The sequence below is a fragment of the Saimiri boliviensis genome, chromosome 13, assembly GCF_048565385.1.
Source record: "Saimiri boliviensis isolate mSaiBol1 chromosome 13, mSaiBol1.pri, whole genome shotgun sequence".
Taxonomy (NCBI): domain Eukaryota; kingdom Metazoa; phylum Chordata; class Mammalia; order Primates; family Cebidae; genus Saimiri; species Saimiri boliviensis.
The window spans coordinates 92,441,063-92,466,586 of NC_133461.1; the positions used below are offsets into that span (position 1 = coordinate 92,441,063).

The 25,524-nt window shown below is 35.5% G+C and overlaps 1 protein-coding gene across 1 annotated transcript in view; it reads left to right on the forward strand.

Moving 5' to 3' along the window:
• ZDHHC2 (zDHHC palmitoyltransferase 2) overlaps positions 1-25,375 on the forward strand; it is a 72,905-nt gene extending 47,530 nt beyond the window's left edge. The window contains exons 7-13 of the mRNA XM_039460996.2: positions 1,670-1,790; positions 3,972-4,104; positions 9,525-9,651; positions 9,966-10,058; positions 15,317-15,429; positions 17,536-17,610; positions 21,228-25,375. Coding sequence (XP_039316930.1) covers positions 1,670-1,790; positions 3,972-4,104; positions 9,525-9,651; positions 9,966-10,058; positions 15,317-15,429; positions 17,536-17,576 — 628 coding nt within the window. The 3' untranslated portion in view covers positions 17,577-17,610; positions 21,228-25,375. The remainder of the gene's footprint in view (positions 1-1,669; positions 1,791-3,971; positions 4,105-9,524; positions 9,652-9,965; positions 10,059-15,316; positions 15,430-17,535; positions 17,611-21,227) is intronic.
• Positions 25,376-25,524: the final 149 nt, after the last annotated feature.

The window sequence follows — 25,524 nt, forward strand, 5'->3', positions numbered from 1 at the left end:
AAGAAAGTGAGCCTTTAAGTTGGAGGTAAATGATGAGAACTCATGGACACCGAAGTCGGAACAACACACACTGGGGCCTTTTGGAGGGAGGAGGGTGGAAAGAAGAGGACTAAGAATAACAACTAATGGGTACTAGGCTTAATGCCTGGGTGATGAAATAATCTATACCACAAACCCCCGTGACTCAAGTTCACCTGTGTAACAAACCTGCACTTGTATCCCAAAATTTAAAGTGTAATCAAATATAAATAAATAATGTTTAAAAGGAAAATCTTTTAAGAAAAAGAAAATGAGCTTGTAAAAATGAATTGTATTTGTGCTTATTTATTGATATGATAGTTTGAGTTATCTCCCACTCACTTTGGAGTGAGAACTGAGATTTATACATTTCTATATTTGGAATTATAGCCCATTTAGAGCTGACTTTTGGAAATGACCTCAGAGTGCTTATCTTATAGATAAAGAAAATGAAATTCTCTTTTTTTTTTTTTTGAGACCCAGTTTCGCCTTGTTGCCAGGCAGTGGTGTGATCTTGGCTCACTGCATCATCCGCCTACTGGGTTCAAGTGATTCTTCTCCTGCCTCAGCCTCCCTAGTAGCTGGAACTACAGACATGGGTCACCATGCCCAGCTAATTTTTGTATTTTTAGTAGAGATGAGATTTCACCAGGCTGGGCCAGGATGGTCTCAATCTCTTGACATCATGATCCACCCACCTTGGCCTCCCAAAGTACTAGGATGACAGGCGTGAGCCACCTCACCGAGCCAAGAAAATGAAATTCTTTTTTTTGAGACGGAGTTTCACTCTTGTTACCCAGGCTGGAGTGCAATGGCACGATCTCGGCTCACCGCAACCTCTGCCTCCTGGGCTCAGGCAATTCTCCTGTCTCAGCCTCCTGAGTAGCTGGGATTACAGGCACGCACCACCATGCCCAGCTAATTTTTTGTATTTTTAGTAGAGACGGGGTTTCACCTTGTTGACCAAGATGGTCTCGATCTCTTGACCTTGTGATCCACCCACCTTGGCCTCCCAAAGTGCTGGGATTACAGGCTTGAGCCACCGCGCCCGGCTCGAAAATGAAATTCTAATAGATTATTTCACTTTCTCAGGCCACAGCGTTAGTTAGTGTCAAATGGGCATTCTGACCCAGCTGTCTTAACTGCCATTCCTACTTCTTTTCTTAAAGTTCCCATTTAACAGACTTTGTCAGTCTGCTTGCTTCAGTGATGCCATGCAGAGAATAATTTGTGAAGAAATTTCATTTAATTTGGGAGCACTTGAAAGATTTAACTTAATTAATCATAGTTGAAAATCAAACCCAAAGATAGCGTATAGTAAGGGTTTAGTAAATTCACTTAATCTGCCTGACCTGATTAGGGTCTCACAGGCTCTGTGCTTTGAGGAATGTGTATAATTGCATAATTTGGCATGACATGCAGTTACATTGCTTATGACTGATTAAAGAAATATTAGATATCGTTTTATAAATATAAACAAATGTTTTTAGTGAAATAGATTTTAAATGATTGTATGCTTAAAGAAATCATGTGAGTCATAAAGAAATGCCAATAAATTAAAAGTGAAAGGAAGCTAAACACTTGCTTGAGCATATGCAAATGTAGCTTGAAGATGTAAAACTCATTGGAAATGCTTTTGTTTTATTAACAGGGTGAACAACTGTGTTGGATTTTCAAATTACAAGTTCTTCCTCCTTTTCTTGGCTTATTCTCTGCTCTACTGCCTTTTTATTGTGGCAACAGATTTACAGTATTTTATCAAATTTTGGACAGTAAGTCATTAACTTGGTAACTTTTTTTAGTATACAATAATAGATTATACAGACTCTTCAGGATAGAATTATTTCAGACACTGATTTTATAGACTAGAGCTCATTGACATACAGTCAGTCCTCATTATTCGCAGATTCTGTATTTGGTAATTCACTTACTAAAATGTAGTTGTAACCCCCACATCAGTACTGACAGCTTTCATGGTCATCTGCAGACCTGTGCAGAGTGGCAAAAACATTGAGTTGCCCCGGTGCCCGTTCCCAGTTGAGGTTGAACAAGACGATGCGTTTGCCTTCTTGCCTCAGCTCTCATACTGTAAACAAGTGTGCTTTCCACAGTCTATTTAGTGCCATGTTTTTTTTTTTGCATTTTCGTGCTTTTTGTTGGTGATTTTGCTGTCAAAAAAAGGTCTTCAAGTGTAGTGCTGAAGTGTGGTCTAGTGTTTCTAAACTAGTTTTCCTTAAACTGATGGGTCTTATGGAGAAAATACATGTGTTAGATAAGCTTAATTCAGGCATGAGTTATAGTTCTGTTAACTATGAGTTGCATATTAACAAATCAATACTGTATATTAAATAAGGTCTATTTAAGCGGAAACACACATAAAACAAGGTTATACATTCATCAGTTGTCAAAGATGCTGTGAGCAGAAATTCATAGAAACCTAACCCTGCATTTTCCCTAGGAGCAGTGGTTCATTATTCACATATTCAGTGTTTATGGCAACTTTATAAAACAAAAGTACTGCGAATAACGAGAATTGATGACTCTGTAAGATTTTTTTCAGTATTTAAAAGTAGAAGAGTTTTCCTTATGTTTAAGAAGATTATTTTTAAACTGTTATGGCTATAATGTCCTTATACCTATAATGTCCTGAGTTTTTATTCAGTACTGCTTAATTAGCTTTAAACACTATATATTTTAAATGTAGGCAAAAAGAAATCAAAATTGAGGATTTAAAATATACTGAGTTTCTCCTTGTGAACACCAAATGACAGTAAAAAGCAGTTTATCTGCTGCCAGGATTGATTTATTGTTTTCATTAAATTGTCTTTATTATTAACTTCTAAATTGCTAGGTCACTTACGTGAGATTTGAACCAAATTTAATACCAAAGAGTTATTGAATGCCTACTGTATGCCAGTTATCTTGCTAAGCATAGAAAGACATGGTGAAGAGACCTGCTGCTAGCCCTCAAGGATTCTTTTAGTGTTTAGCGTGAAAAATGATCCCTAATGAATGTATAGAAGAACACTACCTCACTGCTCCTCATTCTTGTGGATGATTTTAGTTTCAAACCACAAATATATTTGAAAAGGAACGACCAAAATTTTCACTGTGTGTCAAAAACTGCTGCTGCTGTCAAAAACTATCAGTGAGGTCTTGTGACCTGTATCAATCTGTCAGGTCCTACAGGGTATTAAAACATGAGGACAGTTTATCAGAAGAGTCACCTCCTGGCAGCCATGGTGTTTTACTACTTGTCCATAGCCCCAAGCCCTCCATTTTAGAGCCCCTCCAGGTCTCTTTGGTGTTACAAACAATCAGAGTCTAATGGGTTTTCTTTGTGATGGACTGTGTCAGCCCGTGGATATTAAGATTTATTTTAGACAGGTATTATGCACTGGTGTTCATCTTTTCTGTGGTGCCATTATTTAAGATAGCTTGAAGCATTATTGTGAGTGTGTTGTTATATGTATTGATTTAGTTGATGCTGTTGTTTGTAGTAATGTAAAACATCAATAAGAATAGTAGCCAAATTGTGCCAGTTAACCTTCCTTTACTGACATTATAATATGAAACTATTTAAACATTTGTGATTCTGTAGTATGTTAACAAAACATATTCAGGTAATAAATTTAAAACTACATTTTATAGTTCCATTTAGTTTGCTTCCTACTATTACAGTTTATACATATACTGCCATAAATTTTCTGTGATTTAGTTACGAAAAACATTCCAAATTTTAATATCATTTTCATATATATTAATATTCTAGTAAACATTTAATCTGATGAAATATATACATATTTTTCCTAAAGTTTTAACATAAAGCCACATATCTTTTTTCATGTCTGAATTTAAGAAAAATTTTAAGGAAAAACTTACTAGTTTACTTATAAAATAGGGGAATACATATCCCTTTGACAAAACATTTTATTTTCTTCCTTTTTTTATAGAATGGTCTACCTGATACTCAAGCCAAGTTCCATATTATGTTTTTATTCTTTGCTGCAGCTATGTTTTCTGTCAGCTTGTCTTCTCTGTTTGGCTATCATTGTTGGCTAGTCAGCAAAAATAAATCTACATTAGGTGAGTATCCAATTATTGTAGTTGAGAGAACTTTAAATACATATACCAACATTCATTGACAGTTGCTATGTGATTAAATGCCAACCTGTCCTGAAATGGTATAAATCATTTTTATTTCCCTCATGTGTTTTGATATGTCGCTTACACACATACAGGTTTGCTCATTCCATATATTTACACACAGACACACACACACACACACATATATATATATACACACATACACACCACACACACACACACACACACAGAGTGGTGAACAGGGGCAAAACAGTCTAGTGAGGGGCACAAAAATTAATAACCAAACATAAAAGTGATTACAAAATGCAAAATGCTTTGAAGAAAATAAATAGGATGCTGAGATATGCATAAAAGGCTGGGGGTGGTGGAAGGGAGCCTATGTAGAATGAGTGGTCAGGGGAGAGCAGAACAAAAAGTACTTAACCTAAGAAGTCAGCTGTAGAAAAAAGCCATAGCATCTATATTTGAAAGCCATACACATATTAGACACAGCAAAAGCAGTGTTTAGAGGGCAATGCTTAGCTGAAATACCTATATTAAAAAAAGAAATACCTCTGTTAATAACATCATACCTTAAGGAACTAGAAAAAGAGCAAAGTAAAACCAAAGCCAGCAGAAGAAAGGAAATAATAAAGATAGGAGATGATACAGATAGAGAATTAAAAAATAGAAAACAATAAAATCAATAGTGGGTTCTTTTAAAAAAATATCAACAAATATGACATCCCTTGGCTAGCAAGAGAAAAAGAGAGATTTATCACAAAATTCAGAAATGAAAGTGAGGACATTACTACTGACTTTATGAAAATAAAAATGCTAAGAAAATGCTATTAACTATTTTCTGTCAAAAAATTAGGCAACCTAGATAAAAAGTGGACAAATTTCCAGAAACACACCAACTATCAAATTAACTCAAGAAGAAATAGAAAGTCAGAGCAGACCTGTAAGAAATAAAGTCATCAGTAATCAAAAAAACCTCACAACAAAGAGAAGCCCAGAACAAAATGGCTTAACTGATGAGTTCTATGCAACACTTAAAGAAGAATTAACTTCTCAAACTCTGCTAAAAATTAGAAGAGAAGGGGATACTTTCTAACTCATTCTATGCGACCAACATAACCCTTATACCAAAGCCAGAGACAAAGACATCACAAGAAAACTAGAGACCAATATGAATATAAATGGAATGATTGTTAACAAAATATTAGCATGCTGAATCCAGAAACATATTAAAAGGATAAAACACAGCCATGATCAAGAGGAGTTTTTCCCGGAAATGCAAGGGTGGTTCAGTATATGAAAATCCATCAGTGGTAATGTACCACATTAATAGAATGAAGGAAAAAAACACATGATCATTTTAATTAATGCAGAAAAAGTACTTAACAACAAGGATGTCCCCTTTCACTACTGCTTTTCAACATCGTACATAAGTTCTAGCCAGAGTTATTAGTCAAAGAAATAAAGGTATCCAAAAGAAATAAGTAAAACTATTTTAATTTACAGATAACATGATCTTATGTATAGAAAACCCTAAGGAAGTCATAATAAAAATGATTAATAAAATATGAAAGTTGCATAATTTAGAATCAGTGTGGGGAAAAATCAGTTATATTTCTGTGCACTGGCAATAAACTATACAAAAAAGGAAATTAAGAAAATCCCATTTGAAAAGGCATCCAAACAAATAAAATACCTAGAAATAAATTTACCAAGGAGGTACACGTAACATGAATAGTACACTGAAAACTACAAAACATTGCTGAACAAAATAAAGAAGACTTCCAATGTTCATAGGCTTCAAGACCTTATATTGTTAAGATGGCAATAATACCTAACAGTGAAATTTTAATGGCTTTTGTTTTGCATAAATGGAAAAGCCAATTCTCAAATTTATGTGGAATTGCAAGAGGCCCCGCATAATCAAAACAATAGTCACCAAAAAAAGAACAAACTTGGAAGACTTACATTCTTGATTTCAAAACTTACTGTAAAACATTCAGTGATCAAAACAGTGTGGTGCCGGCATAAGGATGGATGTACAGATAAATAGAATAGAATTGAGAGTCCAGAAATGAACCCATACATCTTTAGCCAACTGATTTTTACAAGGGTGCCAAAACCATCCAATGGGGAAAGAATAATATCTTTGAGTTGTGTGAGAACAACTCAGTATCCATATGGCAAAAAATAAACTTGTATCTCTACCTCTGCCATTCACAAAAATTAAGTCAAAATGGATCAATGACCTAAATGAAAGAGCTAAAACTGTAAACCCTTAGAAGAAAATAGAGGGATAACTATTTAGAACTTTGAATATGACAATGAATTCTTAGATACAACATAAAAAGCATGAGCAACAAAGAAAAAGGTAACTTAGATTATCAAAATTAAAAATCTGTATGCATTAAAATACACAAGAAAGTAAAAAGACAATGCGGAAAAAGAATATTTCCATCCAATTCATTATCTGATAAGGGCCTACTATCCAGAATATGCAAAGAAATCTTATAACTCAACAACAAAAAGATATAAACATCCAAGTTAAAACATTGGCAAAGGATTTGAATAGACATTTAAACAAACTTTCCTCCAAATAAAATTATAAATGGGGAAAATAAAATTATAGGGTTTTCATTTCAGCATTATTCAAAAAGAATATTTAGTATTACAGAAGGAATGTTGATGACCTTGTTCAAGACTCACTCTGTCATTTATTTATTGTGTGGTAAATCCCAGTACAGAAAAATAGGCTCAGTATCATCAGTCATTAGGAAAGTGCAAATCAAAACCACATTGGGGTACTACTTTACACTCACTAGGATGGCTACAATTAAAAAAAAGGTCTTGGTGAGGATGTAGAGAAATTCAAACCATCCTACATTGCTGGCGGGAATAGAAAATGGTGTGACCCTGGTGAAAAATAGTTTGGCAATTCTTTTAAAAGTTAAACATAGGGGACTTCATGTTTGGGTCCCCTTCCATGAACACTCCCTTCCTGGAAGCTGTTTTTCTCTCTCCTGGATTTCCCCTCTGGAGTCCCCTTTCACACTCCCTCGTGGAAGCCTGTCTTCCCCTCCTAAACTCCATCTCTCTCTGTTCCCTTCCACTCAGTGTGGAAGCTGCTTTCCTCTCCTGGCTTCCATCTTTGTGGATTCTCTCACTCGGTGTGCGAGTTAGCTGTTTCTTTCTCTCTCCTTCTCCTGTTTCTCTCTCTCTTTATATAAATCACTTTCTACCAAAAAAAAAAAAAAAAAAAAAGAAAGTTAAACATAGAATATTACCATATGAACAAGCAGCTCTACTCCTAGGTATATACCCAAATAGAATTGAAAATAGGGACTGAAAGAAATACTTGTATACCACTGTTCATAGCAGCACTATCCACAATAGTCAAAAGGTCGAAACAATCTAAATGCCCATCCAAGGATGGAGAAAATATGGCATATCTATAAAATGGAATATTAACCATACAAAGGAACGAAGTCCTGACACATCTACATATATATCATATGTAGTAGAAACCTTGAAAACATGCTAAGTGAAAGAAGCCAATCACAAAGGATTACGTACTATATGATTCTCATTTTTATGAAATATCCAAAATAGATCCATAGAGAAAAATCACATTAGTGATTACTAGGGAATGAGAAGATAGGGGAGTAGGGGGAGTGACTGCTTAATGGATATGGAGTTTCTTTTGGAGTGATGAAAATATTTAGACATTTCATATTGGTGACAAGTTGCATAAAAGCATGAATGTATTACGTTCTGTTGAATTGTCCACTTTAAAAAGGCTAATTTTACATTCTGTGAATTTCACCTCAATTGCAAATAAAAGGTCCTACAGGAAAAAAGGGAAAAAAACTAGGAATATTTGAGAAACACTCCATGTGGCTGAAGCATAGAAAGCTAAAGTTGAGAAATACGTTAATGAGGTTTGAGAAGTAAGCCAGGACTAAGCTATGTAGAGTTTCTAGGCTAAGGTTAGGAGTTTCAGAATGCCACTAGTACTACAAATGTTTATGATCATAAAGGACACTCCAAGCTGTGAGCTTCACTTATTATAATAGGCAGTGAGGATTAATTACAGTGAGTAGACAATTAATGTTCATTTTCAGAATTCTGAAATGAATCATTATATTACAGAATTCTGAAAGGAAATCATGACACCAAATACTGTTAGGGTGAAAATATTGGTAAAATAAAGTAATTTCTAAGCCCAGGAATCTTATTTCAAATTATTTGTTAGGTAGTTAAATTATAATTCTCAAAAGTAAATTAATTGTTTCTAGAAGTTTTTAACTTCTGGAAACTTCTAGATTTAACTTGTAGCACTGAAAGTACTTCCCCTGGATACTATGGTTCTCTGAAATGTTTTAGAAAAAATTATATATCCCAGAATGAAGAATGCTAAGGATCTTGCAAATGACCACATTTTTTTCATAGTGCCTAACTCTGCTAGTTAGATTTTTTTTTTAATATAATGGACAAAAATCATGTATTTCCATGTTCATACTCCAAAAATTTTAGATTTTGCATTTCAGCATGATGCAAGAAAAAAAATGTATTTTTTGAAGGAATGTTGATGACCTTATTCAAGTCTCACTCTGTCATTTATTTTTTGTGTGACCTTAGGCAAGTCCGAGAGCCTCTCTGAACCAGCTTTCATATGCAGAATGGCCAGATGCAGTACATGGTTCTGCACTGGATCCTGGTTTGGACCAACTAGATTTAAAGTACATTTTATAGTCAGTTGGAAACATGTTATTAGCTGAGAACCAATTTCAGTGAAATTGGAAAATGCTTTGCCAGGCATGGTGGTATGGCACCTGTAGCCCCAGCTACTCGGGAGGGTGAGGCAGAAGACTCGCTTGAGCCCGGGAATTTGAGGCTACAGTGACCTGTGATACCACTGTACTCCACCCTGGGTAACAGAGTGAAACTGACTCAAAAAAAAAAAAAAAAAAAAAGGAAAATGGATTTACTTAAAAACAAAGGTTGTAGAATGAATGTAAAGAATAGTCTCATTTTTTTTTAAATCCTGTAGATAAGTGTATCTATATCTATGGATCCATTCATTTATCTATCTATTGACCAAAAGATCAGAAGACCAGAAAATGCAGTTTTAATTAATTTGCTAGTTTGTATTTTCTAAGTTTCTATGATGCACATGTACTGTTATAATAACAGAGATTTATTTTAAAATTAAAATAGATGTATCTTCCTATATTTTAAAACAGAATGGACAACCTGTATTTCAGAGTTGTTGATAGGTACATAAGCACTCACAGTCAGCTAGCCATTGATTTTGAGAGTTTCTTTAATTATTGCTAAATATTCATGATTACTAGTAAATATGTTCTTTACTCACGTGATTGCTTTACCATGTTTTTTAGAAGCATTCAGAAGTCCAGTATTTCGGCATGGAACAGATAAGAATGGATTCAGCTTGGGTTTCAGTAAAAACATGCGGCAAGTTTTTGGTGACGAGAAGAAGTACTGGTTGCTACCCATTTTTTCAAGGTACTTTTTTGGTGAAAATTTTCAGGCTTTAAACTAATGAAAGTAATGTGGCAAAAGATAATTTCAGGAAGAGACTGTAGTTCTATAGGCTTGTAATTCTATGTAGGAACTCTTCCTTTTTAAAAGTATGATTCACTATACGATCAATGTGAAAATTAGTTAATTCATCTTCCTAATCACTATGTTGAAGCCAATGTCTGATATACATTTTTTTTGCCTATAATATATCATGTTCTGCTCTCAGACATGAGCATTTTAACAGGGATTCACCCTGTTGTCTTTCGTTCCATTCTAAGTTTTTATTTTAATTCTAGTTTAGGTGATGGCTGCTCCTTTCCAACTTGCCTTGTTAACCAGGATCCTGAACAACCATCTACTCCCGCAGGGCTGAATTCCACAGCAAAAAAGTAATCTCATATTTTTCTTTTCATCTTACTTATAAGTAATATACCATACTGTGTCTTTTGGTTATATGTTCCTTTGAAAAAAAAAATTAAGAACATAAGAAAATTCACTGCAATGGTTTCTACCTGAAATGAGGGAAAAAAGAAAGTATGATTGAAGAAGGATACATTGGGAACTTCAATTATACTTGTAAAATGCTGTTATTAATCTAAGTGACAAGTAAAAAGGTGTTAATTCTCTATACATCAGGAGGCAGACTGGGTAATATTGACCCTTACCTGCCATGTCTTCCCTTTGTGCGATAACTGTTACAGACAGTAGAAAAATCAGGCTTTTGGAGATCAAATGGATTCCCAGACACCTTCTTGACAATTTCATTTGAATGTGTATTGTGACTTTATTGCTCTTGAAAGACCTCTGGGGATTATCTGAGCCATTTCTGTAGAGAGAGAAGCCAAAGAATCTTGGAAATTCATTGTCTGGAGACTTTCTCCAGTTTTAAGTTTGTTTTGATTCCAGACTATCAAGAATTTCAGGATGGCCACTGAAAGGCCTGACATTTGATTCTCAACTTGCTACTAACTGGCAAAAGGACAAATACTACTTAAACTTTTAAAATGCTATGTATGAATTTTTAATGGTTTGAAATACCAATTTTTATATTTTTGTGACAGATTTGAGTATAACCATTCCTCTAATTTTTAAGTGAAAGCCAACAGCAAAAGCATAACCATAATATCATTCTTCTTTAAATGTTAGAGCTTTACTTAGTTACTGCAGTGCCACATACACAAGGCCCACACCGACGTTTCTCATTGATCACAGTACTTTTTCCTAGGGAGCCTGGAGTGACCCCATAAACCTCAAGGCAGTGTTTCTGGTAGCCATCCGAAAGTCCTTTTTGTTCGTGTTGTTTGTTTGTTTGTTTGTTTGTTTTTAGTTTTGAGACAGGTTCTCACTTGTCACCCAGGCTGGAGTGCAGTGGCAAGATCATGGCTCACTTCAGCCATGATTGCCCGAGGTCAGGTGATCCTCCTGCTTCTGCCCTTTTAAATTGGGAATTAAATTTAAAAGGAATTTAAACTGAAAATCATTTTAAATTGTCAAAAGAATTGAAAGGTATTTGTTACCCCATCCCTAGGGTGAGCTCTGTACAGGCCAGACTCTACCAGTTAGTGAAGGGGCCCAGTGGATATATTTCACAGGAACATTCAAAGGCATCAGAGTTTTTTACTAAGTCATGCCATGTGCATTTGGGCCTGAGAATCCCACAGAGTTAACTGTTAATGGTTTTTCATATCCCTTAATGCAGAAAAAATCTAGTTTTAATAAATTATTCAGAATATGTTTTAAGCTTTTACAAAATTTAACAGTAGTTTATAATACTTTTTTGCCCTTTGTGGTTTTTCTTTATAATTTAACAAATTATTTTAGTTATAGATACAGTATTTCTCTTTCCACTAAGGGTACCATAAGATTTGGGAGAACCCTTAGTTTTGACACTGTTACCCAACTAGGTGATCTTGAAGAAGTCAGGTAATCTTTTGAGGCCTCTGTTTCCTTTCCTTTGAATGTTGAGATCAGATTTTGACAGCTGAGATCTCTTTCTTCTTCCGAATTCTACTATCTCCCATGTTTAGCCCATATAAAATTTCTGTGGCAAGTTCTGCTCTCTTCTGTACTCCAGAGTTGGATATCTTGCTGTCTGCCCGACACACCCACTTGGACACCTAAAAATCATCTCCAACTAAACAGACTCAAAGCAGAACTTTGAATTTGATTCCCAGCCATGTGTACCATCATCACCACCCTAAACCAGGTTCTCCTCCATTCTTTCATATATCAGTGTTAGGGACCTCCATTCTCCCAGGTGTTCAGGTTAGAAACTGTGGAATCATTCTAGGTTCCCCTCTTTCAATTACTTTGTATTTACTGTATGTGCAAATCCTAGCTGATGTCTCTGACATCTATAATCTGAATACTTTTTTCTCACCTACAAAGCAGCTTTCCTGGTCCAAGCCCTCAACACTGCTCCCATGGATTACTTCAGTAGTTTTCCAACGGATCTAATATTTTTGCCCCACTCCAGTCTATTTTCCATTCAAAATATAAGTCAACTTGTGTCACTCTTCTGCTGAAAGCTCTGTTAGTTTCCCATCTTACTCCAAATAAAAGCTACTGACTATCCTTACCATCACTTAACAAGATTCTCTGATCTGACCCCAGACAGTCTGTCTTTCTTTCTTTCTTTCTTTCTTTTGTTTTTTTAATAGAGAGAGGGTCTTGCTGTCCCTATTAAAGCAAGTTAATAGCTGTCTCTATTATCAGCCTGTTGCCCAGGCCAGAGTGCAGTTGTGTGATCATAGCTCACTGCAGCCTCAAACTCCTGGGCTCAAGCAATCCTCTCACATTGGCCTTCTGGATGTCATTCATTTTGACTTTCCTTACACTCACAGTCCTTAGACACACAGATCTTGCTAGTCCATGCTTGCTGGACCAAGCATGTTCCTTTTGTAGTGCCTTGTACTTGCTAAGTCCGTTTCCTTACCATTCTTCCTCCAGATCTAAGTGGTCTGTGTCCTTCATTTGTATTCTGTTCAGCTGTAACTTCAGAATAGAGGCAATCTTTGATAACCCTTTGCAAAATAGTAACTTTCTTCACCACTTCCTGTTAATATAATTTTCCTCCTTTCCTTTCCTCCCCTCCCCTCCCCTCCTCCCCCCTCCTCCCCTCTCCTCCCCCCTCTCTTCCATTCCCCTCCTCTGCTGTCTCCTCCCCTCCCCCTCCCTCTTCTTCCTCTTTCTTTCTTTTTGTCTCTCTCTCCTTTTGTTTTTCCTTTCCTTTCCTTTTATTTTATTTTATTTTTGAGACAGAGTCTCACTCTATCACCCAGGCTGGCATGCAGTGACATGATCTCTGCTCACTGCAACCTCCACCTCCCAGGTTCAAGCGATTCTCTTCCCTCAGCCTCCCCAGTAGCTGGAATTACAGGTGCACCACCACACCCAGTTAATGTTTGTATTTTTAGTAGAGATGGAGTTTTACCATGTTTGCCAGGCTGGTCTCGAACTTCTGACGTCAGTTAATACACCTACCTCAGCCTCCCAAAGTGCTGGAAATACAGGCCTGAGTCACTGCGTCCAGCCTGATTTTTTTTTCTGTTGTCATAGCTCTTATTATCCCCTTTCTCTTTCTCTCTCTCCATATAGATAGGTAGATAGATAGAGATACATAGATATGTAATTTATTTATTATTCTGCCTCAATTATTCTTTCCATGAGAACAAAAACTTTGTTTATTAATAACAGGTACTCAATAAATACCGTTGAATGAATGGATTCTTGCCCTTTGCTAGAGACCTGTTACTGGAAATGAATTTTCAGAGTTCCTAAACCAGGATCTAGTTAGTCTTCTGTACCTTTTATATGGTCCCATTCTTGAAGAATGATAAAAATTAAAGTAAGATTTTTTTTTTATATGAGCATATTTAAACCTGTGTGGAGATAGGCTCTTTTCTATTTTTTAAGATTTACCTCTAAAATTTTGATAAGGAGTTGTTAAAGCTGCACAAAATTAAAGTATTCTAAAATTTTAGATAAGAGATAATTAAGGAGAAAAAGCATACCCGTACATCCTTAAAAAACATAGTAGTTGCTATATATAATTGAACTCAAATATGTGAAATTATTCTTGAAATAATTTTAAGTAGTTTTTTTAATACTATTGTAATTGCTATTTCAGAACATTCTGAAACATCACTAATAGTTTCTATGCCAATGTTTCCTAAGTGAAATATTTTTGTTTATATATTTTATGCCATCCAATATGTTAATGTGTGGCATTTCTACTGAAATTTTAAAGAAAATTCTTGGCCGTTGTGGTGGCTCACGCCTATAATCCCAGCACTTTGGGAGGCTGAGGTGGGTGGATCACAAAGTCAGGAGTTTGAGACCAGACTAACCAAAATGGTGAAACTCTTGTCTCTACTAAAATATATATTTAAAAAAAAAAAAAAAAAACTAGTCAGGCATAGTGGTACATGCCTGTAATCCCAGCCACTTAGGAGGCTGAGGTGGGAGAATCACTTGAACCTGGGAGGCAAAAGTTATAGTGAACCAAGATCACACCATTACACTCCTGCCTGGACAACAGAGCAAGACTCCGTCTCAAAAAAAGAAAAAGCAAAAAGAAATATCTGCTTAGAAGACATCTTACTCCCCAAACTGAACGCTGGATTTGTAAGGTCTGATAATTTCAAATGATTTTTAATATTCCTACAAGATAGTTTGCACAAATTTGTTGTTTCTGGGACTGAACATTGGGTTTGTAAGACCTGATAATTTCAAATATTTTTTAATAACCTGTGAGATAGTTTGCTGAAATTTGTTGTTTCAGTTTTATAGAAGAAGATAGAGAACATTTTGTTCAAGACCATTTAGGCCACTTTAGAAGCTGCAGGTCAGTTTTTCTTCAACTTTGTCTTCCTGCCAGCACATTCATGTTTTCTTCTATGTCCACATATCACTTACAAAATTAATATTTTTCTTTATTTAAATGGGCACTTACGCTTATTTTTAAACCAAAGTTTATACCACGCTCATAAATGAGAAACTGGCATAACTTTCTATAAATAGAACCTACCTTTAAAAATAGGCCAGGTGTAGTGGCTCACCTATGTAATCCTGGCACTTTGGGAGGCTGAGGCAGGAGGATCAGTTGAGACCAGGCATTTGTGATCAGGCTGGGCAACATAGGGAGACCACTCTATAAAAAATAAAATAATTAGCTGAGGGCGGTGGTGTGGTCCCAGATACTTGGGAGGCGAAGGGGGAGGATTGATTGAGCCACGGAGGTTGAGGCCATGACTGGAACTCTGCACTCCAGCCTGGGCAACAGAGTGAGATTCTGTCTCAAAAATAAGTAAATACATAAAATTGATAATAAAATACTATTATTAAATTCCAACTACCTACTAAAGCCTGGGGCTGAGGTCTACTCTCTGTATTAAAAATGGAGATTTGCCGGTGTTACAGATTGTCATCTTATTGTAATCAGAAGAAGGAAGAGACTGAAATGAGAATACTTTTCTCACTGCGAGTCAGTGCTATTTAATGCCTTCTTCTTGTATTCCCCACATTATTTTGGGTACCTCCTGCAATCATCTTGAATCACAAGTGTTTTGGGTTCTATACATTGAGAAACAATCAACTTTACTATCAAAAATTAACTTATGATGATTATTATTCAATTATTATTCAGTCCTGAAAACCATCAGTTTCCTGCAAAACCACTGAGAGAGTCCCAGAGCCACCTTCTTACTGATTCTCAGTCTTGGATGGAGGGCAGCACAAACCCAGGAAAATGCAAAACTGGTAAGGGTGTCCTTTAATGTCTGTCTTTTGATATATTTTATTTTTAGAAGGTAAACATGTAAAAAAAATCCATTATGTTAACTACAGACTTTTTCTTAGTTTGGAGTCAGACTCCCATTCCAAATTCAGAATTATTTTCAAAGAACTTCTATTCCTGAGGTTCTTTAATACCTGTTAGCAGTAGAAAATCATTTTGTGAAAGATGGATCTACATCGCCTTTCTTCTGTTTAAAAAACCAAATCTTTACACCATTCCGCAAATAAAATAATATAAGTAGATTCAAAATATAAAGTATAAAAATGAAAAAACTGCTATCAAATTAGATGGAAGATTGAAAAGTATCACTGAAAAGGTTCTTAAATTATGCAGTTCTTTTACTCCAAGATTTGTGCCTAGTTTCAGAATGTCTAAGTAAAGTGATTGTGCAATTATCCTAACTTCAGCTGCCTGCGATTTCTTCATATCCCACTCACATACCACTTGTTACTGTTGTTGATTTTAATCTTTTGTTTCCTTCAGTCAGTGTAGTTTATTAGCAAGGAACAAGTAAGGCTTCAAAGTCAGACCTGATTTCAAATCCTAATTTGGGCTTCTAGTAGTGTGTGATATTTGTTAAGTTACCTAACATCTTTTATGCTTAGCTTTCTTATTTTCAAAAGACTACCTATTTCTCAGTGCTGGTAAGGGGTAGAAAAAATAGGGAGATCATGCATGCATGTGTCTGTATACATGTGTGGTGTCCACATAAGGGAGTTAAAGCCATGTATCTATTATTAAGGTGTTATTAGCTGGGAAATCTTCAGCTTGACTACTGACTTTTTCTCCTTAATTTCTAGTCTTTTAAATAAAACAGTAAATGTTTTAAAGTGTAATGAACCAAAGTTAGGCAGCATGAGAGTTTGAAGAACCTCTGGGATTTAGTGGCAGCAAAAAACGAATGGATAATCCTGAGTAAATATTCTAGTCATTATTTAATGTATAGCTGTCTTCTCCTAAAATATAAGCTTTCTTTAGATAGTCTTTTTTATCTTTTTTTGAGACGGAGTCTTGTGCTATCACCAGGCTGGAATCCAGTAGCACAACCTCAGCTCACTTCAACCTCCACCCACTGGATTCAAGCAATTCTCCTGCCTCAGCCTCTTGAGTATTTGGGACTACAGGCGCACTCCACCATACCCAGCTACTTTTTGTATTTTTCGTAGAGATGAGGTTTCACCATGTTGGCCAGGATGGTCTCAATCTCTTGACCTCGTGATCCACCCGCCTCAGCCTCCCAAAGTGCTGGGATTACAGGTGTGAGCCACTGCACCCAGCCTAAATAGTCTTATTTTTAACAAACCTACATGATTTAACTATTTGTAATTTGGTCTCTCTCTCAGCCTTCAGACGTGCCACTTTACTTTCTAATCTATTGCAAGGAATAGGCATTGTCTAAACAAAAGGTGATGACAATTTGTTCTTTGAATACATCAGTTTCCTTAGAGGCAGAAAAGTGATATATAGTTGGGGGTCAATTGTTGAGAAATGGAAAAACAACAAACTCCTCTTCTTACAGAAAGGATTCATGTTTCATCTTATATAGTTTATATTAACATAGCAGTGGTTTCTTGATTTTCACATGCTTTTAAAATTCTTCAGCATGTTCTGTTAATTTTTTTGTTAGTTGAATGAATGAAATGAAGAACTACTTAAAGTTTAAAAGATAATGTATAGGAAGGAAAAGAAACAAGAAAAATGAGGTGAGAAAGGGCTTAAAGATTGGTTTGACTAAAATGAGGTTGGTAGAGGAAGAATTTGGAAATGATGTAAGCTGATGTGTGCAATGTGGGTCAATATATCTTTCATTATTAAGTTCCCCTACTTCCTCAGATGTATATTTCTATTTTTGGTGTATTGTGTGTGTGGGAGAGAGAGAGCTAGTGGTTGTAGCTGACACTGTATAAGGGGTGTGCATGTGTTTCTATATAACCATCTTATACCTCCCTTATTATGTACAGAACACCTTTGGAAGTCTACCAGGGGATTCATAATACATAGATGAATAACTAGTTTCTGCATATTTGTTCAAAGCAACCAAAAATGCTAACTTACGCACTTTCATTAAGGTATGAGCAATCCTGCATTAACCATGGAGAATGAGACTTAACTCTTCAAGCAAGATAAATTCATGCTTTATAAAAGTACGGTAATTTTCTCTTTATTGTTTTATATTTTTAACAGTCTTCTAATTTTCTTAGGGCAAATAGTTTCCATAAACATTTTTACTTATTTGTGAGTGACTCATATAGAAGATCTTTTACCTGACTTATGAGATTGCATTAGCCATACTGGGGCCTCTGTACACAGACCTAGCTTAAGTATTAGCTGGTACTTAGGTTAACTTGATGAATTATAGAAATAAGTTGATAAACAGAAGTCATTTTATAGTAATGCATTAAGTGGCAGGGATCAATCCTAAAATACTTAACTATACATAAAAATAATCTTGTCATTTTATAGGAAAATAGAATAATTGTTTTTAATTTTTTAATCTTTCAGAATATACAGTATTATGTCCTTGACCATCCATTAGCAGAATCTTACTGAGTCTAAATGCAGTGCAATTATATCTCATTAATGCACTCATTGGCACACTGTCATTCCCATTTTGGGGTCATAGTAGGGCCTCATAGCATGTGTTAACCTTAAAATAATAGGTGTTCCAAATCATTTTCTTTAAGCTTTATTTTTTTAAAACCTGCAATTTCAAATCAGTTTCTTTAAAATATGATCTGTTTATAAGCCTACAGTCAATAAAAAGCTACAATAAGGAACCCATTTGGAACAATTTACAGAGTTGAATATTAAAGATATCAAGATAACTCTCTATTTATAAAACTGCAGTCTAGAATCCTAAAGTCTGTTAAAAGAAGAGATTAGCTTGTAAAACAAGATTATTTGCATCAAAGTGTATGGACCTCTGTTTTTATTTGTTCTTGTTTTGATGAATTAGCCATGTATTAAAACAGCAAGGTGCTTATCTGGCAGTTTGCCAGCTGAGTAGAGTTTCATTGTGGGAAGACCAGTATCAGCTCTGAATACATTATGGTACAGTAGGTCACACTGAACATAACTGGTTAAAACAGTGAAATATATAATATGAATTTGATTAAGTAGCAAAGGGACATTATTAAATTTCTGAAAATAATTTTATAATGTAACTATGAGGCTAGGCACAGTGGCTCATGCCTGTAATCCCAGCACTTTGGGAGGCAGAGCAGGTGGATCACCTGAGGACAGGGGTTCCAGACCAGGCTGGCCAACATGGCGAAACCCCTTCTCTACTAAAAATAAAAAAATTAGCTGGGCGTACTGGTAGGTACTTCTAATCCCAGCTACTTGGGAGGCTAAGGCAGGAGAATTGCTTGAACTGGAGAGGCAGAGGTTGCAGTGAGCCAAGATCATGCCACTGCACTCCAGTCTAGGTGACAAGAGCAAAACTCCATCTCAAAAAATAATAATAATCAATGTACTGTGAGTGTAATTTTAGAATGTAACTATAGCAAATATGAGTCACTAGCCAATACCACAAATAAAATATTGTACAGAACATAGTTAAAACAGATTTTTTTTTTTAGTATTTTGAAATCATCAGTTACAATGACCATTGTTTTGAAGCTCAGTGCTATCAGGAATTTTTCTGTGTGTTAAGTATTTTACATATTTACATGGCAGTATTACATAAAAGCCATCTAGACTTCCCAGTATTTTGACATAATACCACTCTTGTGTTTGTTTATCTCCAACACCTTGCATAATGCCAGACACATAGTAGATTCTCAACAAACATGCAATGGATAAGTGACAAAATAAAAACTTGAAATTAAAAATTTGACAGAAACTTGATTTTATTAATTCAAATGACATTAGTAGTCATAATCACAAAATGGCAGCATGACTCAGCACTACAGACCTAAAAATATACTCCTGGTTTTCTGATGTAATGTTTTCAATTCTGTTCATATAACAAGTTGCAGTAACATGTTTTTGTTGTTGTTGTTTTTTGTTTTGTTTTGTTTTCCAGACAGAGTCTCACTCTGTCACCCAGACTGGAGTGCAGTGGTATGATCTCGGCTCACTGCAGCTTCCACCTCTCAGGTTCAAACAATTCTTCTGCCTCAGCCTCCTGAGTAACTGAGACTATAGGCCAGTTACTATAGGCCACCATGCCTGGCTAATTTCTGTATTTTTAGTAAAGACGGGATTTCACCATATGGGCCAGGCTGGTCTCGAACTCCTGACCTTGTGATCCGCCTGCCTCAGCCTCCCAAAGTCCTGGGATTACAGCTGTGAGCCACTGTGCCCGGCCATGTTTTGGTTTTTTAGTTAAATTTTTCCTAAAGTAGCTAATAGACCCTAGACTTTTAAAAATAATTTTTTCCTGCTTTATGTCACAGATTTGCAATTCATTCAAATTGTATTTATAGCAAATAATAGTCTGATATTGAGATGCCTAATTTGTATTAAATATCATATTTTTTCTCCTCTTTTTGAACTACATTAGTAAATTATATCCTTTTTATAAAATATTTCTTAGTTCAGCAGTTTCCACATGGTTATAATGTGCCTAAACCCATAGTTAGTACTAAAAAGTAAATTAAATTTAGCTTACCAACCCTTCCTGTCAAATGATATAAATAAAAAATACTGGTTGGGGGCTGGGCACGGTGGCTCAAGCCTATAATCCCAGCACTTTGGGAGGCCGAGGTGGGTGGATCATGAGGTCAAGAGATCGAGACCATCCTGGTCAAATGGTAAAACCCCGTCTCTACTAAAAATACAAAAAACCAGCTGGGCATGGTGGTGCGGCCCTGTAATCCCAGCTACTCGGGAGGCTGAGGCAGGATAATTGCCTGAACCCAGGAGGCAGAGGTTGCGGTGAGCCGAGATCGTGCCATTGCACTCCAGCCTGGGTAACAAGAGTGAAACTCCATCTCAAAAAAAAAAAGAAAGAAAATTACTGGCTGGGCGTTGTGGCTCACACCTGTAATTTCAGCACTTTGGGAGGCCAACACAGGCAGATTGCTTGAGCTCAGGAGTTCAGGACCAGCCTAAGCAACATGGTGAAACCCTGTCTCAAGCAAAAATACAAAAGGAAAAAAATTAGCCAGGTGTCATGGCATGTGCCTGTGGTCCTAGCCACTTCGAAGGCTGAGGTTGGAGGATGGGAGGATTGCTTGAGCCAGGGAGTGAAAGTTGCAATAAGCCAAGATTGAGATCGCACCACTGCACTCTAGCCTGGGTGAAAGTATAAGGCCCTGTCTCAAAAAAAAAAAAAAACAGAAAGAAAAGAAAAGAAAAAAGAAATGCTAAGCATATGAAGTTTCAAAATCATTTCCCGAAATGTCCTTCCCCACTCAGTTGCCACTCGTAAACTCCATTCAGCCTCAGATGAATGCAGAACTAACAACATAGAACCCTGCCATTCACACTGTAGCCTCAAACTAGCAACATTGGCATGACCTGGGAGATTGATAGAAATGCAGAATCTTAGGCCTTATCTTTGACCTACTGAATGAGAATCTGCATTTTGTTTTTTGCATTTTAATAGGATCCTGTCTTGTATATGCATATTAAAGTTTGAGCAGTATTGATGTTGAGCAGTATTGATGTATTCAAGAACACATCTACTGAGTCTTCCAGCATAATAAACAATTTTGAATAAGGGATATTATTGAAACAGATTATGAAATGAGTTGGTTCGTTTTACATATTTATGGTTAACACAGTAGTTTAATGTTTTCTGTTTTATTTCAAGGTATCAATACTGTAGATGGATGGAAGAGGCCTCCCACAGGAAGGTGCCACTGGTCAGTTGTACCTATATCCCTTTGGCTGGAAATGCAGAATATGAATTGATTAGTTCTCTCCAAGCCATTGATTAAAATATAACATATTTTGGATCTAGTACACACATTGTTACAACTAACACAAACTCCTATTAAATATTAAAAGTAGTCTGGTTTATTAATCAACAGGGAAAGCATCTCTGAAAAACCTGGACTATATTCAAGGACCAGCTTTTTACCCAAATATATGGGTAACACAGTTTATCACATAAAAACTTCACTAATCATCTGATTTTCTGAATCTGAAAATTTAGACTATTAAGATAATAAGATTTCAGAGATTTCAAGTCACATTATAATAAGCGTTATTCATAAAACGTGTTACCTTTAAGAAGATGGAAGTAGCAAACCATATTTCTTTTTTTTTCCTCTGATGTGAATCCTGCCTCAGACTGAATGAACTGTAATAACTATGAATTTATTACAGAGTCCAGGTGGCCTACAGTTGAAGATCATCAATTTTTGCCTCACTTAATTCCAGCCTTCGTTCTCTGCTGGAAAGTAAGTGTGGACATTGAAGCTTGAGCTCCCTTTTAAAGCAGTTGGCTGGAATACTTTTGTCAGAATACAGTACATTTCTATTACATCAGAAACACATTTTCATCTCTTCTAATCATCTTAAATTGGGAAATTTATGATAGCAATTTTGAAGATTGTTTTATGACATTCTGTTGTCAGTTTGGCTTTTGAAAAATCTCTTTTTAGATGACTTCTCCTGTTGAACATAGTAAAAATACTGAATTTCTGTTAAGAATTCCTAATAGGTCAATAGATTTACCCTCCAATGATACCTATATTATTTCTTTGTCCTCTCATCAAAACTATGACAGGTAAACTATATTTTTCCTTAAACACCTATTAAGATTAAATATGCAAATCATTAAAAATCATACAACTTTTGGGAAGTTAGTTCAACATGAACTAAATGGCATGCTGTTTGGAAATTTAGTTTGAGATAAACTAAAAGTGTGTTTATTGATGCCAGAATGTTCAGCTTCAGTAAATATACTAAGAAGCTCTTGTGCCTTGTATGCACTATTTGAAAAAAGTTTTATTTTTTGTTTTGAGCGCAGTATAATTTTTGTAAATGTTAACAATTAGAATAATAATCTGTATGCTTTTTTTGGTACTGATTTTGATAATTTAAAGCAGATTACCTTTTAAAACTGCACCAACTCAGTAACTGGCATTTAATCAAAGAGAAAATGGTAACAAACTTTTCAAAATCGTTGTTAAACCAAACATTCAACACAAAATAAACTAGAAGACCAAAGGATAATAGAATAAAGGATCATTGCAATTACTTATCCTTGCTAAAAATATATTAAATGTGCTTATGGAAAAAACAGTGTCAGCCAAGTCCATTATATAGTTCATTTGAGTGTGATTCTTTGAACAATAGAAAAATCTGCATTCCTTTACGATTTGTGTTAAGCTAAAGAGTTTCATCTGACAATCTGCTTTAAGAAATCTCAAAAAATATAACATTTTAACTTTCATCTTAAAGCACGTTTTGGTCATTTTTTAAAATACCTGAAGTGCCAGATTGGAACCTATAGCTACTGCTAGAAGTCTTACAGGCAACAGCAGCACAGGATGTATTAATAATTATATGAAGTCAGATTTTTTTTTTTCTAAGCACAGTACTATTAGCTGTTTTTGTGGACAGGATTCTATTAAGTATTCTCTCTTGTCAAACTGGAAGCTGGGGAAAAAAAGAGGGATTTTTATCCTTTACTCTGCTAGAATACTGTTAATGCCCCTTTCCGCCAGTCTTTTATATAATTACATATGTGTCAATACACATTAGAATCAGATTTGAAAAAGTTAAAGTGATTTCATTGTTGTAAATTGTTCCCTTTCTGTTTTCATATAGTGAGTAACCTTTCAACAGTTGTTTTGTTTTGAATTATAAGGGGTTAAAATTTGGGGGGATGATTGTGTATCTTATTAGATATGCCATATAAATTTATCTAAGTGAACAAAGTGCTAAACAAATAGATCTACATTTTGTACATATTTATATAAAATTTACCCTTAAGTATTTAAAAAATTTAATGGCTTAACTCAAACTTGAAGACACATTCTTTAATTGTCCCTATTGTCCATTAAACTGATAATTTTGATGGTTTTTGTTTTTATAGATTTTACTATATAGGAATCAAGATTTAAGAAATTTTTCATTAAAAGATAGTGTACAAATGCTTCATATACATTAGTTATTTGCTATTATGTAGGGAAGAGGATTGTTACTTGAAAGATATATTAAAGAACAGTTGCATCTGAATACGATGATGCATTCAAGGAAGTTCATATTCATGAATTCACTCCTAATATATCCTCCTTAAGTGGTTGATCACCTTCATTAACTGTCTTTAAGAAACTGCCTTTGCACTGACACTAACAATATAAATTATTTTAAGCATAAACTTTCCTAATAATTTGTTAGAGCTACTAATGGCAAAATTTATGTCTTCAGTGTGGTCATAACATAGGTCTTTGGGGAAGGGGTGGTGAGAAGATAAGGTATTTACTTCGTAGTAGTTAAATGATTCTGAGGACAATTAGAAACAGACTATGAAATTCATGTACACTGTAATCAATAGACAACTATTGGAAATACGGCATATGTTGACAAAAAATAACTCTTAACTAGGGAAATCAAAGATATAAATCATGTTTACAAAAAATAGCAATTGTGATGAATCTTGCTTCAAGAAAACATGGAAAAAAGTATATTACTCCATTATATTATAAACTAGCAGATTTTTCCCATTTTGAAATACATGTAAACTTGCTGGGCTGATTCTGAAGTCGTACTGTATCCTTTGGTATATATTTATATTGTCAAATTCTTATTTGTCAAAGTGATGATTCTGGATACCTTTGATCAAATATAGAAACCTCAGAAAATGTAAATGCAAAGCAGTTTACATTGTAAATCACGATGAATGTCTGCCCCAGCACAACCATCCCATCCACACACTCAGACTCCAGATTCTGATCTGCTAATTATTTTGGCCAAAGTGACAATTCAACAAGTGGATTTTTCAAATAATGTGTTTTTTTTTTTTTTTTTTTTTTTGAGATGGAGTTTCGCTCTTGTTACCCAGGCTGGAGTGCAATGGCGCGATCTTGGCTCACCGCAACCTCCGCCTCCTGGGCTCAGGCAATTCTCCTGCCTCAGCCTCCTGAGTAGCTGGGATTACAGGCATGCGCCACCACGCCCAGCTAGTTTTTTTTTTTTTGTATTTTTAGTAGAGACGGGGTTTCACCATGTTGACCAGGATGGTCTTGATCTCTCGACCTCGTGATCCACCCGCCTCGGCCTCCCAAAGTGCTGGGATTACAGGCTTGAGCCACCGCGCCCGGCAATAATGTGTTTTAAGTAATAGCCTTCCGCAGAAACAAGTTCTTCTAAGCAGAAAACCACCTGGCTTGATCCTGAAAATTTTACACTTCTTTTCCACATACTTAGCCAGTTCAGCACAGATTTCCTCTTACATGTGGAAGGAGACTATATTACACACCTTAAGTATTTGCTACTCTTTTACAAAGATACCACTAGAATTTTTTCAGTTTGTCTTGGTGAAAATTCCTAGATTCTACTTTTTATTGCAAGTTTTAGTAATTTGATCCTGTAACGCCATGAAAAGCATCAAGTAGAAGCCAACATTAGAGAAATCTAGATTTTAAAATTGAGCAATTTGTCATCCACCAGATTTCATTTAGAATTTATTACCACAGGATCTCATTTTGTTACGGAACACAGGAAATTGTGTTATACTTTATAATGGTGAAACCATGCATTTTCCTTTTCTCTTTCCCATAAGATTTTTTATTATAGTAGTGCCCTGGCTTGTTAACAGTGGACATCACTGAAAGGATGAAATCAAGTAGGCTTGTTTCAAAGAAACTTCTGTGAATCAAAAACTGTGAATATGAAGTACCTCCAAGCACAATGTTCAGTGTTACAGGAGACTCTGAAACAGGGCACCCATTTTTTTTTTCCTTCCTCGAATAGTCCCCTTGAAATGTAAGCAAAGAACTATGATAATGCAATCCAGGTAACTAATAGTTCAATCACTAACACCCTCTAGTTCAAATACAAAAATCTGGGCAATGCCAATAGAAGACAATCATTTGCAGATCTTTTTGCAGGAAAGTGAGGGCAGAAACTGGTGAGAAGTATTCAAAAGTAGATCT